The following is a 19062-nucleotide window of genomic DNA, read 5'->3' as shown; positions in this document are numbered from 1 at the left end:
CACTCGAAAATGTGCAGTTCCATTACACAGCACAATGCCACACATGTCACAAGTTTTGAGGGAGCGTGCAATTGGCATGCTGACTACAGGAATGTCCACCAGAGCTGTTGGCCGTGAATTGAATCTTCATTTCACTACCATAAGCTGTCTCCAAAGGCGTTTCAGAGAATTTGGCAGTACATCCACCTGGCCTCACAACCGCCGACCACGTGTAACCACACCAGCCCAGGACCTCCACATCCAGCATCTTCACCTCCAAGATCGTCTGAGACCAGCCACCCAGACAGCTGTGCAACAAGTTTGCAATTACCACAGAATTTCTGCACAAACTGTCAGGAACCTTCTCAGGGAAGCTCATCGGCATGCTCGTCGTCCTCATCAGGGTCTCAACCTGACTGCAACTTCACACAGCCATTGAAGAGGAGTGGACCAATGTTCCACAGGCCACAATCAACAACCTGATCAACTCTATGTGAAGGAGATGTGTTGCACTATATGAGGCAAATGATGGTCACACCAGATACTGACTGGTTTTCAGACCAGACCCCGGACACCCCCCAATACAGTGGCCTTTTATTGTGGCCAGCCTAAGGCACACCTGTGAGGTGGATGGATTATCTCGGCAAAGGAGAAGTGCTCACTAACGCAGATTTTGACAGATTTGTGAACAATATTTGAGAGAAATAGGCCTTTTGTGTACATAGAGAAAGTCTAAGATCTTTGAGTTCAGCTCACGATGAATGGGGACAAAAACAAGTGTTTGCGTTTATGATTTTGTTCAGTATATATCTCCAAAGATACATTTAATTTACACTTATCATCACTGAGCGTTTAGACACGCACACACACATATACACACAAAAGCAGTAATGTTTCCCACATGTCTCAATGGGAAAAATTTAACTATAATAACAAGGACATGAGAAAATAATGGGAGGACTCCAGGTGGCGGATAACGAGAAGATGTTTAGGATTAACTGGCCTTGTGATAGCGAAAGACATGAAAACACTGAGATGTGTGTTTTCACATGGCCTCATCTTATCCTCTTTTGTCCCGCTGCTCTGTATTGAAGCCGAACATTAGTTAGCCAGGCTCCATGGACAAAAAGGTGGTGCTGATCACAGGCTGCTCCTCGGGAATCGGTCTCAGCCTGGCTGTCCAGCTAGCCTCTGACCCCAACAAATCCTTCAAAGGTAACTACAGCTGACATCAACTAATGATGGTCTTTTGTTGTATTCCTGTGCTAAGGCGTCTTCATAGAGAGCTTGCACTGAGTCAGCAAGTGTCGATGTTAAAGACGTTCAAAGTTCATGGAGACTGTATAGTATGTAATGTTGTATTGCGCTGTATATAATACTGTACTAAACAAATAACTTGCATTGACACTGCAACCAGAGATATTCTGCAATATGTGATTTGTATAAATACAAAATGTTTAAAAGCATTATGATTACCATCCACTATTTCTTTTGAGTCCAATGTGTGTATTCCTTTTTGCATCTGTATAAAAAAAATTAAGTGCTGCTTTCTGTTTAGTCTATGCCACTATGAGAAACCTGGCCAAGAAGGAGCGCCTTCTAGAGTGTGTTAAAGGCCTGCACAGAGATACCTTGGACATACTCCAAATGGACGTGACAGGACAGCAGTCCATCCTGGATGCGAGGGACAGGGTTGTGGAGAAACGAGTGGACATTCTGGGTATGCTCTTGTGTCAATGTGCTTTGATTATCGTCATTTTTGTGTGTTCATGGGCTTATACTCACTACTCACAGTGTGTAATGCTGGTGTGGGTTTGATGGGGCCGCTGGAGGTGCAATCCTTGGACTCGATGAGGCAGATTCTGGAGGTCAACCTTCTAGGTACCATCCAGACCATCCAGGTGTTCCTGCCAGACATGAAAGCTCGAGGCCAGGGCCGCATTCTGGTCACAGGCAGCACTGGAGGGCTTCATGGTGAGACAACTAAATGGTTGAGGAATCACTGAATGTCTACAGTGTTCCACATGTGCAGTTTTTTTAAATGACTGGACAGAAATCCCAAAAACAAGTCATGCTGATGCTTGCTGCCCTGTATGAAATTGCCAAAATAACCTTTCTACTTCATGCTTTTTTACAGGTCTCCCTTTTAATGAGGTGTACTGTGCCAGTAAATTTGCAATAGAGGGAGCATGTGAGAGTTTGGCTGTCCTCCTGCAACACTTCAATATACAGTGAGTTTTAAAGTTATCTGCGTCTTAGTTTCCTTAGTTTAGAGGCTATCGGGTGTAAAAAAACCCCCCAAAAAAATACCCACACTATTTTATCTAGTAACTGAAAATATGGAGAGACTGTTGACTTGATACTTCATCCCATAGTGTGAGTCTCATTGAGTGTGGTCCAGTCAACACCGACTTCCTGGTCAACCTGCAGAAAGCAGAGCTCGGGGATGCATCTCTCCAACAGGTTGATACCCACACACTCAGCCTCTATGAAAAATACCTGCAACACTGTGACTCTGTTTTCCAAAATGCAGCACAGGACACTGAGGACATTGTAAAGGTATGTTGTCTACAGGAGATCATAAGTGCATGAGACACATGAAGCAATTCTGGGTGTGTGAGGTACATTTAAATGCTGGTTTACAGTTAAACCCTTTCACACCACTCTGAAACAGTTTCTTTGGTCTGCTACCTAAAAATAAAATGTTTGCTGGCTGTGGACAGGGAGAAGCCTCTATCATGCTGGAGGTGGGTCACACTTTGTGCATGACTTTAAACACCTCCTTTATAGCTTGCACAATTCCACATTAGTATTTACATGGGACAGTGGTGCAGTGTAACTAAGCACATGTACTTAGTTACTGTACTTAAGTGCAAACTGTTACATTTACAATACATGTATTTGCACCATTCACTACTTACTGTGCATTGTATTATGTGAATGGTCTGAGGGCTGTGTTTCTCTGTCTATTATAGTATGCTGTGGATTGTTGTATATTCTTACATTGGTCCACAATAAATAACATTTTGTTCAGCTTTATACTTGAACACTTAAGAATGACAATAAAGTTGACTTGACTTGATTTACAGTTAATTCGCCAGTTAATACAATAAAATATGATGCACAGCTATAGATTAAGCCATCAGTATATAAAGTAATTAGAATCAGCTCCACCTCATTCAACTACACTTGAATAATATAATAATATCACACAAACATGTGGCCACTCTGCACATGGTACTTTTACTTTAGTACGGTAAATGTTTATGTTTCATTGTGAGTAGTTCACTTGTGTCTTTTTCTATGTAACTTTGTGTGTTTATGTAACTTTGTATGCTGTTGATTTGTGCTGGGACTGAGCAAAGTGGCTCAGGGTCATGTTGTGATTGTTTTGGAGGACATTGCGATATGACTGGGATGCTGTTTGGCGATGTTGTGATCTTGGTGGCATTCTAATGAACTAGTAATCCTTAGCAAATGTATTTATTATTGTATTGTTATTAAACATGACCTGCCAAGGGACTGCAGATGTGAATTAGCTTGAAGCTATAATCTGGTACAGTGCATCAAATGGTAATGTTGATGTTTCACTCCACGCTGTCCCTTTTTTAAATAAAAAATAATAATACTTAAAGTGCATTTTTCTATCATACTACTTTTATTTTTACTAGATTTTTACCTGAATAACATTTTGATAGTGTTTTTTGTAATAGTGTATTTTATATAGCTACTTTTTCTTCAGTAGAGGATCAGAATCCTGATATAGGTATAGTTTATCACAAGTTTACAAAAATAATGTGTAAATTTAAGAGCATTTCTTCATTTAACTACTTTTGTGTTTGTTTTGGTCTCCAAGGTTTTTCTAGATGCCATCCAGTCACCCAGCCCTGCATTCAGATACTTCACCAGCGGTGTAGTGCCACCGCTCACCAAACTGAAGATCACACAACCAGATGGCACGCAGTACATCAGTGCTATGAGCAAAATCATTTTCTCAGCTGAGGAACAATAAATTGTGCAGACTAGCTCTTTTACTTTATGGTCAGAAGTCAACATTTTGCTCTTTCACAGTTGCTCAAACGGAAAGGACAGTAATTTCAGAGTGGCGTGAATAGAGTTCACAGGAGGGAGTGACTCCATGGTTCTATTTTTGTATGTCACTTATCAAAGGTTACATTCCTTATCACAATATAAATGTAAAAATAGACCATTTTCTGGTTGGTGATGAAACATTTGATAAGGATTGTGTTTTAGACAGCATTGCATTCCTGTCCTTTGAGAGTGTTCTTACCACACTGGGCTAGGCGTGCTTCTGGACCGGTTTTTACCACATTGTTAATGGGAAAACACTCTAAGAATTTTCTTATGTAATGTTTGACTGGCTATTTTAAGCAAACAGGAACAACTTCCTCATTCCAAAGTATGAAATCAGGCTTCCATAAGTTTCTCCACTGGCAGCAAAATGAAAATCTTCATGATTTTTACATGAATGAATTATCTTACATGTTGTATATCTTTTGTGTTCTGCACTTGCCTTAAAATGCCCCTTAATTGATTAAAGTATTTTAACCTAACTGTTGTAATCCTTGAAGTCTAGCAGGAATCCATGTGAGTCTTCATCTGAGAGGTTTGCATGGTTATATATATTTTGTACTTTGGGTGACATATATAGGCACACTGTTAGTTCTTTGGTTTGTTGGCTGAATTGAGTGATTAATACATTTGTTAAGAGATTTATGAAAAAAAAGCAGACAAAAAATATTGATGTATAAAGATTTTATAGCAGTTTATTTGTGCATGCACATTTTTGCCATGAAGGTGTCTAGAGGGTGCAAAATTTGAGTAGGGCATAAGGGTTAAAAAATGAGTGAAATAAAACGGATATTCAGTGAAATTGCATAAACAGACTTTTTTCAGATTTAATAGCTAATGTCACATAATTCAGGATTGTAGAAAGAAAAATGACCTATAGTACATATTTCAGTAGAAATCTAAAAACGTTAAGAAGAGTCTTCTTGTTACTAAGTGTCACGGCTGTCACCTTTGTGTTTCCCCTTTTCTGTCTCACCTCTACCAAGTAGGCTGTGTCCCTGTGGAATGAAGACCTGCCTACTTCCTGGTTTCTGGGGTGCTGACATCAGTCCCACCCATTGGTTCCCTCTGTTTCCACTCAACCAATGGCTCGTCACCACATTGATTACCTCCTGCTCATAAGGAGAGTCCACCTGTTGCTCCAGGCAGCTTGTCACCGCCTATTGACTTGTGTGCTGCTGGTATGACTGCATACTTTGCTTGTTAGCTGTGTTTAGTGGAACAATCCACATACCTTGCTTGTTGGCTGTACATTGTGTTTAGTGAAACAATTTGCATACCTTGTTTGTTAGCTCTACATTGTGCGCAGTGGAGTAAACCACTTAGTATTTTTGTTTACTATTGTGTTAGTTTCACCAGGTGGAGTGGGTGCTGTGCTCTTTGTGTTCTTTTTGTAGCAAGAATCAACTCTGCTTAAATAGATGGATAGGCACAGGCCTTCTTTTGAGGACCTTTTTATTTTAACTTGGTTTGTTATTTTTGCAGCACCCTCATCCACCCTCCTTTTGTTTATTGTTACCTGTCTGCATCTCCGTGTTACCAATAAAAGTTACCTTTTTAAGATCTATACCAGTTGTGCCTATATGTTATGGCCCCCACTCCCCTAGACCAACAGGGGGTCGTAACACTAAGGAAGAAGTATTAATGCCTCAGTTGGGCTTTTTTGAATCACTGAACAGTATAAAGTTCAGGGATCAAAGACTGAATGAGAGCCAGCTGGAACCGCATCCATCTCCTGTGTAATGTTTGGATCAAGCTGGGGCTTGGATCAGCCCATGAGTATGTTCTCTTATGACCTGAGACGGGTTAGCTTGTCTGTACATCCAAGTTACGTGTTGGGCCTATCTTTGACAGGATTGACTGAGGTTCTTAAATCCCTCCCTGATCAAGTGCCCTAATTCCAGTCTACAGATCCTGAAGAGGATCCTGCATGACTAGTTCTGGCCGTTACCACAGCCACGTAATGCATCAGCACTAAGAGTTGTCAACCCCTTTAGTATTGTGGAGATCAGTTAGGTAAAGGCTGTCGTAAAATATATTAAAATCACATTTAATTTTGCTACTATCATTTAAACATTTTTATTTAGTCTATGCTGTTTGTTACTGCTCTGCTTTAAACATTAATGAAGTTAAATCAAAAGTAGACCTTTATTCCTGTGTAGCACCAAAGTCTGGTGCGTCATGTCCTTGTTTCAGTTGTTCACAGGCTAAACCCCACAGTAGGCTATCATAGACCTTGGCTTGCTCCTAGAAACCTCTCAGAATCCTGGGAACTCAGTGTGCCAGACTGGCTTACAATAAGCCAAATAAGGCAACAAATTTGGATTTCCTTATCATTTATTTTTTGTGTAACAAAAGTAAAAATGTCAATCTCAATTCTGTTCATGAGTCATGGCCTCGCAAAGTTTTATTGTAAACCTGCATTCCTTGATAACAGTACAACTTATAATAACACATTCATTTAAAAATCATAAAAACAAGCTACAGAATAGTTTACAAAAAGACATAAAATCACAACATAAAAATGGATGGGTCTGTCTTGACACTATGTATAGTTATACTTCTGTTTTTTTCTTCTTTAAAAAAAGTTTATTGTTAAACAGTTTAATTTGACCTTCCTGTCGTCAGTCACTAAAACCTGTAAGTCTCTGAATATCTTTAACTGGTTATTTTGTTCATTTAGGAATTACCTGTCACCTTCAAGAATCAGCTAAGAGAGATCAATCTCACTTTTAAACTTTATCAACCCTTCTCTTTGATTGGCCAGAGCCAATCTCCCGTTACGTCACTGTTGGCCTTTAGTGGGCATGTGGAGCGCCTAATCAGCCAGAACAAAGCTGGGTTGCTGCTGCTGCTGCTGCTGCTGCTGCTGCTGCTGCCAGGGTGAAAATACAGACTTTTCTCCTAGGATCCTGTATTTGTTTTAACGCATAAACTTCACCATGCCCAACAAAACGACTCCTCTCCTCTTTAAGGCGCTGCTGGAGATGTCTGAAGCCCACTCATCAAAAGTTGTGCGAGGAAACGCTAAAAGAGCAAATATCAGGTGAGTGATAATGGGACAAAAAAAGGTGAAAGTTCAATAGAGCTTGTTTGGATTCAGTCTTATCAGCCACATGGTTATTGAAATGTGGCTAATTATCTTAAAAATCCGGAGATCGTTTATTATGGATGGAATGTAAATTAGATGTCCAGTGTTTGTGAGTGAAGCACAACTAGTTAAGGCATTTTTCCCTGTTGTGGTACTTGTTTTATTCAATAAACTGTCAAGAAGTTTCCTCAGTGAGACAAAATAGCTCATGTGATGTGAAAGTCAGCATGATCATCAGCAGAAGGGACATATGAATACAGTGAATTCAGTGATCAGAAAAGTGTTATGAATACTATGCTCACACATCAAACAGTGTTAATTCACAACATAAATACTGTGGGGGACTGTTATTCTTAAGATCACCCAGACTATATGCACAGGAAAATGCAAATTGATCCATCAGGTGACACAAATTAATTTGTGTGTATATATTATTTATTTATATTTATAGTTATTTCCTTTCCTCAGACACTTGGGCTCCTGTGGGGTCCTGGCAGTGAGAAGGGCTAGCCTGCCTCTCTGCCCCGCCACCCCCATCAGCACACCCAGCCGCAGCTTCATCAACCTTGCTGCTCCCATGAGTACCCGCAGGATGGAGTATACCGAGTGCCGGACATTAGGGTGAGTGCCCCGATGTAATAAACAACAAACCACTGAAATGAGACAAGTAACCCTCTAAAAAATATTACATTTAACTGAAAGTAGTGTATGTGATAGTAAATAAGACATTTAAAATCTAAATCAAATGACGTGTTTTTGTTCACGTGCATGGTAAAGGAACATTTTTTGGCTAATTGAAAAATTACATAAATGTAAACATCAAACACCTGATCTTAACTTCATACATGGAGAGGTTGGAGAGGCCTGGAGAGGAATAGAGCTGAAAAAAACTGTCAATGAATTGATTAGTCAACATTCAGAATATTAATCTGCAACCATTTGATGATTTATATGAAAATAGGATTTAAATAAATACTGTGTAGAAGTAAACCTAAAAAAGTGTTACAAAGAAACTTAAAACTGACCATTAAATGGAAAAACAAACTCACACAAATCTAAAATGGCAATATCATCTCATTGCATGTGTCTCTGTCTTCATGTGGCTGTACTCAGGTATACTCCAGAGCAGATGTACAATGTTGTGGCCAGCGTGGACCAGTACCAGCAATTTGTTCCCTGGTGCAAGAAGTCTCGGGTCATGAAGGGACGTAATGGTGACGTCCGGGCAGAGCTTGAAATAGGTTTCCCCCCCATTGTGGAGCGCTACACCTCTGAGGTCACCGCTGTCCCAAACCACCAAGTCAGGGTAAGTCCTTGTCTTGGTAACTCCAGATAACAGTTATTAAAAATATCCACTTATTTTCTCAGACAATACACTATTTTTTTTATCAAAGCACACTTCCTGTGCTTGTTAAAAAATCTCCACTGTTATGATTTCTGTCTCGCTGCAAATTACTGAAGCTAAGAAACCTTAATATGGTCAAAAATGAGGCTCAGGTTGCCACAAACCAGCACACATTGGAAGTGAATAATATTAATGCTTGGGAACAACTATCTTGACTTTGTGTTTTAAGAGAGAAGCATTTTCTTACTGGCATCAGTACAGTTTTCTTAGAACCAGCATGAGCAGGCATTAGAAGAACTGCAATTTTCTTTCACAACTTCCTGTTGGCTCTGCTACAACATCCTATTTCACAGTAAAAATGTCTTATTTCTTTAGAAACACTGTTCTGTTGGTAGCATGACACTCTTTGTATGCATTTTACTTTTGTCATTATGTATGCATCATGCACAATACCTTAAACTGACAGTTTGCATTAGTAGACTACATGATTATTGATTCTTGATTCTGTGCTCCTCTAGAGAATAAAGATTACAACACCTTAGTCTGGGCTTTGACCAGGGCTATGCTCATGGCCTTTTGACAGTCAATGATAAATAACGGGTCATCTCTCTAAAACAGGCTGTGTGTACTGATGGATCCCTCTTCAGCCATCTTGAAACAATATGGAGGTTTGCCCCTGGAGCCAAAGATCTACCAGACTCCTGCAAAGTGGATTTTTATGTAAGTGTATAAGATAAAATGAATATCTGACCAAGAGGGCCAAGAGGACAGCAGGTTTTTGCAGCACCCACAGCAATTTGATATATAGAGAAATGGGAAATTGTATAATACTGCAATAAAATAGAATTTAAACAACAAAAGGAATGAAACAGCAGTGACAGTGAATCCATCAGTAAAATGAATGACTCGTCCATGAGACTGATAGACAAGATTGCTTAAGGAGAGACTGATTCCATGTCTTCCTTCCTGTACGAATCCTGAATGGATTACTGACTGAAAGGAAGTGTTGCGTAAAATCTCATTATGCTCTACATTTAGTCTTGAGTAGCATGCTGGTGTTCCTGGAAGCCTGAAATAGCTGTCAGGGCAGGGAACAGTGTTAAGGAGCTGCATGAGTTTGACCTTACTGTTGGTTCAGCTTACCTTAGTGTCAGCCAGGAAGTGGTTGGTGTGAAGGAAATTCTTCTTGTGAGTTGGTCAACCCTTATGGATGAAGGTGGTTTCAGGAAACTCATAATGTCTTACACAGCAGTATTTACTGGATCTCAGGCTGAGGAGAACGGCACATGCAGTACAAATTGATAATGCCAAAAACACATCTGAAGATCCCTTCTTGGTCCACAATATTTGTCCCTTTATTGTCCCCATAGAGTCTACGATGTACCCCCCACAGATCATCCTCTACTGGCCTAAATATGTATAACCATCTTATTGGATGTTAAAATATAAAGCCTACCTAAGGTCATGAATTAAGAGGTCACATGAATTACCTTCTAAGGGGAGACAGTCTGTAAACAGCAGACTGAAGAGGATCACTATATCTCTCGCCCTTGGCTGTCTAGGCAGTGCACCCACAGAGATAGAAAGCAGCATGAAGTATTGCCTGAGAGACAGAGGGCATTCTGCTTCTAGGTCTGCAAGTGACCTGAATGTGAATGTGTATGACCTGTGGCTCACCTTTTACCCACTTTCCAGCTCCAAAGTTCCTTTACGGTTGGATTTCAATAGATATACAAGAAATCAATGCAACTCACAATCGAATAAACAGTCTCACAAACAGTTTACAGCTTACATGTTTGCCCCCCTCCTGTGTCTTCTATAGGTGTCATTTGCGTTCAAGTCTCTACTGCACTCACAGCTGGCCAGCGTGTTCTTTGAAGAAGTGGTTAAGCAGATGGTCAGTGCCTTTGAGTCACGGGCAGCGACACTTTACAGCAACCAGCAAGTGGCGTCATTGAGGAGGCGATCGATATGAGGCGACCCTTTTGACCTCCTGTCCTTCATATCCACTGGGACTTTTAACCAAACCCTGCTCTAACTACTATCAACACTTGTCTTACACTGGAGACTGGATCTTCTTTGTGCACTCACTTATATGTTATACTTGAGTTGCCATGCACTAGGAATATACTTATAACTATTCATATATAATCCACAAGATAATTTATTTGCTTTCTTGTACATACAGTATTTATTTATTTTAGGGATAGGAATAAATGCATGGATGCAAATTATCATGTTGAACACAAATGTTTTCTATGTAACTGTGGGATAATGTACAGACAAGTGACTCCTGCTCAGTGTGTAAACAACTAAAAACGAGCATTTTCTTGTACAGCATTTTTTTTCGTCTGTGGAATAAAAAAGCTTTTATTTTGGTAAATCTATGTCCAAGTGTCATTTATAGCTCTACCTTTTCATAAATATAACATTTTTTGTGTGATTATTTTTGATAATTGTGCAATAGACCCCAGCGACTCTGCAATACACAAGCAAGAATTTTCAGTGCAGTGGATTACATCTCTAATTGTTGTGTTTGGGCGAGAGTATGGGGGGGGGGGGATTCTTTCTAGAACAGTTGCGTAAGCGCAGTACCAATGACCTGAGGCTACAGCGCTCCTCCTCCCCTCCCTATCAAGCTGTTCAGCTTCTGAAAACAACTAGCTTTACTTGGTAGATGATGGTTTGTTTTCATGTTAAACTGTGCTGATTTTTACATCGAAAACGACAATTTTAACCAACAACTTTGACCATTTTAACAGCCCACAGTACAAACAAAGAACAATATCAGTTGGTTTTGCAACAAGCATTGCAACACATTTGTCCAGTCAGTCCTGGTGGTGTTGGTGCAGAGACATACACATAAGGTTATGTCACAGTGCATACCGAGACATGGTCCATCCACAGACAATGGGAGCTCATACAGTTCAAAGATATGATAGGAGGCATATTCTAGATAGCAGACAATGTATTTCACGATATAAACTGCAATAAATACTTATTTAAACTGTGGGGCATACAGTGTGTCTGAGGCAGAGTTACAGTAATAGTCTTGGAGTCTATGGAAGGCATTTAAGAACACCTCAGGTGGCCTTTTCTGCAGCTCTCAGGGAATCTGGCTCTGGAGATATTGGACCCTTCACCACTGCTGCCCCACTGCAGTATAAGAGGGTCTTCTCCAACACTGGCAATAGCTACAATCCTTCAACAGGTAGTGTATACTAGAGAGAGAAAGAGACACAGAGAGAAAAAGTAAGTTTTAAATAAATAAATTTAAACAATTATCCTCATTTTGGCAGGTATTTTCACAGCAATGGTCAAAGAAATGTACTTCTTTCGATTCTCCATGTTCAACAACCTTGATTGTCAATCCAACTCTGTTGTGAGCCTCATGAAGAACAGTGAACGGCTAACATCTGTCTGGGACACTACAGGGTCTGATGCCAATGACATGGGCAGCAACGCTGTGGTCATCCCCCTCGAGGTGGGAGACAACGTGTATGTGCAGCTCCAAGCAAACAGGGTGGTCTATGATAATGGCATGAACTACAACACCTTCAGTGGTTTTCTGCTCTTCACTATTTGATTTAAACAACAGGATTTCAGGTCTGAAGAAGTCTTCATGCTTTTAAAGTAAAAGGAATATACATTTTATCCACACTGCTACTACAGTTATTAATAACTATCAAAATAAATGTGGTGCTTTCCCTGTGCAACGCCTGTATCTGTACTTTCACCTAACATTGTGATTATTTGTATTGACCATAAAAATGCCTGTATGTTTCAAAAAATACAAAAGAAAATAAAAATATAAAAGCAATACAAAAATACCTGTGCATGTGAGGTTTTGTAGATGCATACACAGAATCCTTTTCTGAACAATAATTCAGCTGAATAGGTCAGTGGGTCTTCTGGGCCAAAGCCACTGGACAACATTAACTCTCGACTCCACCATAGTAAATGACAATGATTAGCAAAATAGGTCATTCAGCGAGTTTTATATAACTCAAACAGTTAAGATTGTTTTATTTTGAGTTATCCACAGATTTCATATTTCCATACAGACACTCTAGTGAACAGCCCTCGTATGCACATGTGCAGTTGGCAATGTGTATTGTTCTATTGTGGGATACCGCTGGTAAGTTTGAATAAAGTGTGACATAAGAAGATCAGTAATAGCCAGAAAACATCCCCCCCCACAGGTGGATGGTCTTTGGTTGCATGCTCCCATGGCATTGTGTACAGTCTAAAATTCAACCTACAAACAGAAAGTCCAAGAGGTATTGTTGACCTTCTTTTCATTTCCCAAATGTTTGCCTATATGACTCTGCACATGGTTTGTAACAACACATACACCCCCCCCCCCCCCCCCCCCCCCCATTTCATCCTCATGAAGGAAGACCAGCAGCCCCGAAAAACAGAACTCGGGTAAAGCAGATTGTCGAAAACTGAGTGCCCTTGCCATGGCTCAGAAAGAAATCTGAGAATTCTGAAGAAAATGAACATCCATTAATTGGGAAAAGCCTCCATTTTGCACTACATGTCAAACTTCATCACAGTAACACGAAAGACCCTCATTGTCACGGGTCAGGGCGCTGAATGCAGACTGAGGTGAGGACCCAAATGCAGACAATGGCGAGGCGAGAGGAGATGCAGTTCAATTAAAGCTAATTAAAACTAAAACAGGTTTACATGGAGCTCAGGGCAAAGACACCCAAAACACGAGTCTCAGGGGCCCAAATTCAGGCGGCCGACCCAGAGGTCGACTCAGCAGGCGGGCAGAACAGGGGACCAGACGGGGGAACCTCAGGCGGCTGGCCTGAGAACTGGGCCGGGGGCCAGACAACTCAGTGGGACGGCCTAGCAGGCCGAGTTCAAGGGGTTGGCAGGACGGCCAACAGTGAGGCAGCAAACTCACTGGGGGCTGAGCAGGATGGCACCCAAAGCTTGGGTGCTCTGGAGGCGCAGCTGGGCTGAGGTGCTCGGACCGAGGAGCTGGGGGCTAGCAGCGCTAGCGGGCCGGGAAACAGGCTGGGGGCTAGCCGCAGGGGTGCTAGTGTTCAAAAAACTTTTTGCCCACCTTGGCAACTGACGCCGCAACCATGGCTTTGTGGCTGCCTCCCAGTGGGCCCTGGTGAGAGCGGCTTGCTGGGATGTGCGGCTTGACGCAAACTGCCAGATAGTCCACAATTCGGCCAAGACTAAGTATATGCAGTATAAAGCACACCTGTACACACTCATCATTAGCTTAAACTATGAAGCAGGCGCTTCAGGCGGGGAGAGAGGTGCGGCGGGCCGACGCAGTGTCTCGTTCCCCTTCTCGGGGAACCAGGGTTACATACGTAACCCGAGACGTTCCCCTTCGAGGGAACTCGAACTGCGTCGGTTACGACACTATGGGAACGAGATACCCACTAAACCGAAAACCCCGCCTGCCCCTGTGTGCAATAAAGTGGCACGACTAAGAAGAGAGCGCACGAGTGCCAGGTGCCGAAGGAAGGTCAAGACTGTAAATCCGAATGAATGTGTGCGGAGTGGCCCAGCCAGCCGCTAAACAAACATCCTGCAAAGCCCAAGAACCACCGCCAGATCCCAAGTGGGAACCTTGGACCGAGTCGCAGGTCTCATCCTCCAGGCACCACGGAGGAAACGTACAACCAAGGGAAGTTTCCCCAAGGACCCCTCCCTCAGAGGGGTGTGGAAAGACGAAATAGCTGCCACGTACACCTTGACGGTGGAAGGGGAAAGACCAGCAGAGAACCGGTCCTGGAGGAACTCAAGTACCTGAACCACCGGGCAGGTAACAGGGTCCACCGACCGCTCCCTACACCAAGTGGAGAAAACGCTCCACTTCAGGCCATGCATCCTCCGTGTGGACGGGGCCCTGGAGCTCAGGAGGGTCTCGACTGCTCCGGCTGTTAGACCCGCCTCTAGGTCCAGGAGCGACATGATGTCCGAGAACCACACCCGGGTTGGCCAGAACGGGGCTACGAGAAGTAGGCCGACATTGTCCTGGCGGACCCGCTCCAGAACCCCGGGAGCAGAGCGACGGGGGAAAAGCGTACAGAAGTAGCCTCGGCCACGAATGTACCATGGCGTCCAGACCCAACGGGGCTGGAGGAACGAGAGAAAACCATAGCGGGCAGTGCGTAGTCTCTTGAGACGCAAACAGATCCACGTCTATGGGGCCGAACTCTTCGCACAAGAGCTCCACCACTTCGGGGTGAAGTCTCCATTCCCCGGGCCTCAGCCCCTGCCTCGACAGCAGGTCTGCTCCCTGATTATGCGTCCCCGGGAGATACATCGCCCTGAGCGATAGTAACCTCTGCTGGGACCACAGGAGGATCTGACGCGCCAGTCTGTACAGAGGGCGGCGAGCGCAGACCGCCCTGGTGATTCAGATAGGCTACCACCGCTGTGTTGTCGGAACGAACCAGGACGTGGTGGCCTTGGAGATCGGGCAGGAAACTCCTTAGAGCCTGGAACACCGCCAACATCTCGAGACAGTTGATATGCCACTCGGATTGATGCACCTGCCAGGATCCCCTTGCAAAGCGGCCGTCCATGACCGCGCCCCAGCCCGTGAGGGAGGCGTATGTCGAAATGACCAGCCGGCGACAAGACCCTCCCAGCACGGGCCCCTGGGACAGGAACCAAGTTTCCTTCCAAACTGATAGGGAACGAAGACACTTGCGCGTAACCCAAATCAGACGGAGAGGATTTCCCCTCGGGGAAAAACCCTTGGTCCTTAGCCACCACTGCAGGGGTCTCATGTGCAGCAGTCCAGATGGTATTACACTGGACGCAGCCGCCAGGAGACCCAACACTCGTTGAAAGTGTTTTATAGTGATGGCGTGGCCTAACTTCACCCCTTTCACGGCAGCCAATATGGTGTCGACACTTGCCGGAGACAATTGTGCCCGCATCATTGTCGAATCCCATACAACCCCTAGGAACGTAGTCCGTTGGGTGGGCACCAGCACACTCTTCTTTGCGTTGGGGGCGGGAGGGGAGAAAGACTCCCCTACCCCGGTCTTCCCTCAGCTCCGTCGGGACTGGATGACGGTCCTCAGATCGCGTCTCTCAGAAGGCTGAGGGTGAGAGCGCCGTCTCGCTGCCCCAGCTCCTCGGGGGGCCCCCGAGAAGCGACACTCTACTTCCTCTCCTCTCCGTAGGAGCTCGTAGAGGGAAGGGACCTACACCTGGCAGCCTCAGCTGCCTTGGGTCCAGACCGGCGAGGGAGGTACTGGCTGAACGCTTCGCCCTGCGTCTAACACTCCGTGGTTCTGCGAAGCTCCGCCAGATCATCCTCAGAGGGGCCCCCCCTCTGAACCATCTCCTGTAGCAGGTCGGCTTGGTAGGCTTAAATCACCGCCATTGTGTGCAAGCTCGCACCTGCCTGGCCCGCTGCCATGTATGCCTTCCCCACGAGCGTAGATTTGGTGCAACATGGCTGGAGGGTAACGCCGGCTCCTCCAGGGAGGACGCAAGTCGAGGGGAGAGATAGCTCGCAAGCGCATCCTCCACCCGAGGCATCCTCCCATAACCACGGTCCCTAGTTCAGTGATCGGGGTGTGGAAAGCCATGTAGAGAAGGGTCTGCCCCATGATTACTCAGTTCATCATGTAAATCAGGAAAGAATGGCAGAGACCGGCGTGGAGGTGGTGCGTGGTGCTTAAGAAACCTTTCATTAAGCTTACCACTAGCCTGTGGTGTCTTCTCCTCCTGTGGCCAGTTGATGTTGAGCTTAGCCACGGCTCTAGTCACCACCTCCAGCAGCACGTCATAGTCGGGCGCCGCCATATGACGCCACCCCGACACCCAGAAGTCATCGTCCACTACGCTGAGCACGTCCGCCTCCTCGGAGTCGGATTGCTGCTGCGTCTCCGGATCCAAACCGCGAGCGGGAGAAGCCGAGAACGGGCTCCCGAACGAGGAAAGGAAGCGTCGGAGCCAGCGGATGAAGGTCGGGAAAAAGCCTCAGCCGTCCCGAAATCCTCCGACAGATCACGCTGTGAACCCCAGCGGCCGCAGGGCCCACACCACGGGGAAAACACATCCGGCCATCCTCGGAAAAGAGAGCCATGCTGTACCTCAGTACCCGCACGGAAAGGGCTTCGCAATGGGCGCAGGCAGCCCCCTCGAGAGCTGCCCGGGCGTGCTCCATCCCCAAACATGAGACACACATCTCATGAGACTCTCCATCCGTGATGTACCGAGGGCAAGAAAAAAAACACACCTTCTGTACATCTGGTTGCCGGACATGCTGGTAGACTTCTTCTTCATGTAAGACACACTGCTTGTAGGACTGGAGCTTTCTTCAAACAACATACAGAGCGCCTGCTGAATAGAAAAAAGCTAATGATGAGTGTGTACAGGTGTGCTTTATACTCCTCCGGTTATTCCGTCACACCTTACCGTTCTAGCAACAAGCCTATAGGATTGGAGTGATTTCATTCACGTTCAGACCTGCTTCGCCTAGAGGCGTTCCCATAGTGTCGTAACCGACGCAGTTCGAGTTCCCTCGAAGGGGAACCCAGTTAAAGTGAGTTCAGCACTTATGCCTATCATAGGCCAAAGTACCATGGGTTACTGTCATTTTGCTAGTTATTAGATAAGAAACTGCATACTGATGCTAAAGATAAGGCTAGCTATATCCTTGCTTTCTGCTGAAAACTGTAGTTTTTAGGAAACGTTACTCAAGCAGGATAGCAGTGAATAAAAACAACAAATTGTATGTTTGTTGGGGACTATTTTCCGATGCTGATTTGGTGCACTATTGAGTATGGCATCAAGACAATGTATATGGGATTGACTCTAAATAATCTACAATGACTATGTTCATGGTAATGAAGAACAATGTCACCCAGTGCAACAGTGTGGCTCACTGATGTGGTTTTAATAGTTTTTGGAGCCCTGTCGTTCAAAGGAATAAGAAAAGTTAAGTCTTCATTAGAAAGTCAAGAGCAAATCATTCAGGCCTTAACGGTAAACATTAAACTGACATTATCTAAATATTTCTTTCAAAGCAATGTGTCTAGATTTAAGTTTTAAGTAAAGTCTTCGTTATTCTTCAGTCTGACTCCAGTCTCAAAATCACTGCTCTGAAGATAAGAAGTGCAGTGGTCCCTGAGCTACTGCTCCTGCATCTTGCGTCCAGAGACTGCAAGGCATGCTCTGCCTCCTGGCACAGGTGTGATTCTGGGACAGAGATGGGGAGGAAGGAGGAAGCAGATGTAGGAGGAGGAATGTCCCAAGACTACTGTACACACATGTTCAACCAGGAAACTAAAATGGTCCTGATTATGAAGAATGTGAGTGTCTTACCTTCTCCAGGGCTGGTGGAAGATCCAGAGCTGTCACTGTTTGACAGCAGAGGCATTCCCTTCAGGGCTAACGTGACCTTACCTGCTTTGTAACAAAAGAAAATGTTGTCATTCCTGAAATTGGTATTTCTTGTTTTGGACAATGTCAGATGAAGTATAAAAGGGGGAAGCTTGACAGAAAAAGAGTGCATAGAAGCAGAGACTTCAAAACCACAAGGATGAAGAAGATTGCAGTCTTGATTCTAACATTTAGCTGCTGTCTATGTGAAGTGCAAGTTAATGAAAACGTCCGTCAATGCTCAGGATCAGCCAGCTGCTGTGACACCTGCTGTCTCACCTCCATCACTCAAAACCTGGGAGCAGTGGGAGAGAAAATCACAAACATGGCGGAAAAAATAACACTCCTGGAGGATAAGTTGCAAAACACTGAAAAAAAAGTCCTGGAGCTGCAAAACCTGACTGGAGATAACAGAGCAAATGTTTTAATGAGAATGGGAAAGAGATGGGAAATAATTCTTTGCTGTATAAATTCTGACCTCTGATGTGTTTGTGGTAATGTGATGCTCTCAAGGACACCTCAGGTGGCCTTTTCTGCAGCTCTCAGGGAATCTGGCTTTGGAAACACTGGACCTTTCACCACTGCTGCCCCACTGCAGTATAAGAAGGTCTTTTCCAACACTGGCAATAGCTACAATCCTTCAACAGGTAGTGTATACTAGAGAGAGAAAGAGACACAGAGAGAAAAGTAAGTTTTAAATAAATAAATTTAAACAATTATCCTCATTTTGGCAGGTATTTTCACAGCAATGGTCAAAGAAATGTACTTCTTTCGATTCTCCATGTTCAACAACCTCAATCCTGTTCCCAACTCTGTTGTGAGCCTCATGAAGAACAGTGAACGGCTAACATCTGTCTGGGACACTACAGGGTCTGATGCCAATGACATGGGCAGCAACGCTGTGGTCATCCCCTCGAGGTGGGAGACAACGTGTACGTGGAGCTCCAAGCAAACAGGATGGTCTATGATGATGGCATGAACTACCTTCAGTGGTTTTCTGCTCTTCACTATTTGATTTAAACAACAGGATTTTAGGTCTGAATGGGTCTAATGCTTTGACAGTAAAATGAAAATACACTTTATTCATTCTGTGTTTAGCTGAAAAAGCAGCAAATTAGAGAAATTTGCTTGAGAATAAATGCCAAGCTTTCCTTGTGCAATGCCTGTATCT

At 44.0% G+C, this 19062-nt stretch overlaps 3 protein-coding genes across 4 annotated transcripts; all 3 read left to right on the top strand.

Moving 5' to 3' along the window:
• The first annotated feature begins 1066 nt into the window (after positions 1-1066).
• Positions 1067-5638, top strand: hsd17b1 (hydroxysteroid (17-beta) dehydrogenase 1). 2 transcript variants are annotated; one of them, XM_038704448.1, is made up of 6 exons: positions 1067-1194; positions 1538-1699; positions 1774-1953; positions 2117-2210; positions 2355-2442; positions 3836-5638. In XM_038704448.1, exons 1-6 carry the CDS (start codon positions 1098-1100, stop codon positions 3989-3991), a joined length of 777 nt encoding a protein of 258 aa, XP_038560376.1. In that variant the 5' UTR covers positions 1067-1097; the 3' UTR covers positions 3992-5638. The 2 variants fall into 2 exon arrangements, with proteins under 2 accessions (XP_038560376.1, XP_038560372.1); XM_038704444.1 differs by having other exon boundaries at positions 1068-1194; positions 2355-2538.
• Positions 5639-6859: 1221 nt separating this feature from the next.
• si:ch73-141c7.1 (coenzyme Q-binding protein COQ10 homolog, mitochondrial) lies at positions 6860-10894 on the top strand. Its single transcript, XM_038704423.1, has 5 exons — positions 6860-7117; positions 7631-7783; positions 8276-8468; positions 9126-9227; positions 10330-10894. The coding sequence occupies exons 1-5, from the start codon at positions 7014-7016 to the stop codon at positions 10480-10482; spliced, it is 705 nt and encodes a 234-aa protein (XP_038560351.1). The 5' UTR covers positions 6860-7013; the 3' UTR covers positions 10483-10894.
• Positions 10895-11513: 619 nt separating this feature from the next.
• On the top strand, positions 11514-12234 carry LOC119892252 (complement C1q-like protein 3; the record flags this gene model as incomplete). The annotated part of the gene is made up of 2 exons (XM_038704435.1): positions 11514-11718; positions 11807-12234. Coding segments are annotated over 2 exons (492 nt in total), but the record flags the coding sequence as incomplete, so codon positions are not given.
• Positions 12235-19062: the final 6828 nt, after the last annotated feature.

This window comes from Micropterus salmoides, unplaced genomic scaffold (assembly GCF_014851395.1).
Source record: "Micropterus salmoides isolate LMB-PRFRI ecotype aquatic unplaced genomic scaffold, ASM1485139v1 Ms_hic_scaffold_10, whole genome shotgun sequence".
NCBI classification, from domain to species: domain Eukaryota; kingdom Metazoa; phylum Chordata; class Actinopteri; order Centrarchiformes; family Centrarchidae; genus Micropterus; species Micropterus salmoides.
Note: the sequence above shows the minus strand (reverse complement) of the source record. Positions and strands in the feature narration are given on the sequence as shown.

Excerpts from the sequence above, each read along its gene's own strand:
- hsd17b1 (XM_038704444.1), top strand. The coding sequence starts at position 1,098 with ATGGACAAAAAGGTGGTGCTGATCACAGGCTGCTCCTCGGGAATCGGT. Across the intron at positions 1,700-1,773 it reads GAAACGAGTGGACATTCTGG|TGTGTAATGCTGGTGTGGGT; the intron begins GTATGCTCTTGT and ends CACTACTCACAG. Across the intron at positions 1,954-2,116 it reads CAGCACTGGAGGGCTTCATG|GTCTCCCTTTTAATGAGGTG; the intron begins GTGAGACAACTA and ends GCTTTTTTACAG.
- si:ch73-141c7.1 (XM_038704423.1), top strand. The coding sequence starts at position 7,014 with ATGCCCAACAAAACGACTCCTCTCCTCTTTAAGGCGCTGCTGGAGATG. Across the intron at positions 7,118-7,630 it reads GCTAAAAGAGCAAATATCAG|ACACTTGGGCTCCTGTGGGG; the intron begins GTGAGTGATAAT and ends TCCTTTCCTCAG. Across the intron at positions 8,469-9,125 it reads TCCCAAACCACCAAGTCAGG|GCTGTGTGTACTGATGGATC; the intron begins GTAAGTCCTTGT and ends TCTCTAAAACAG.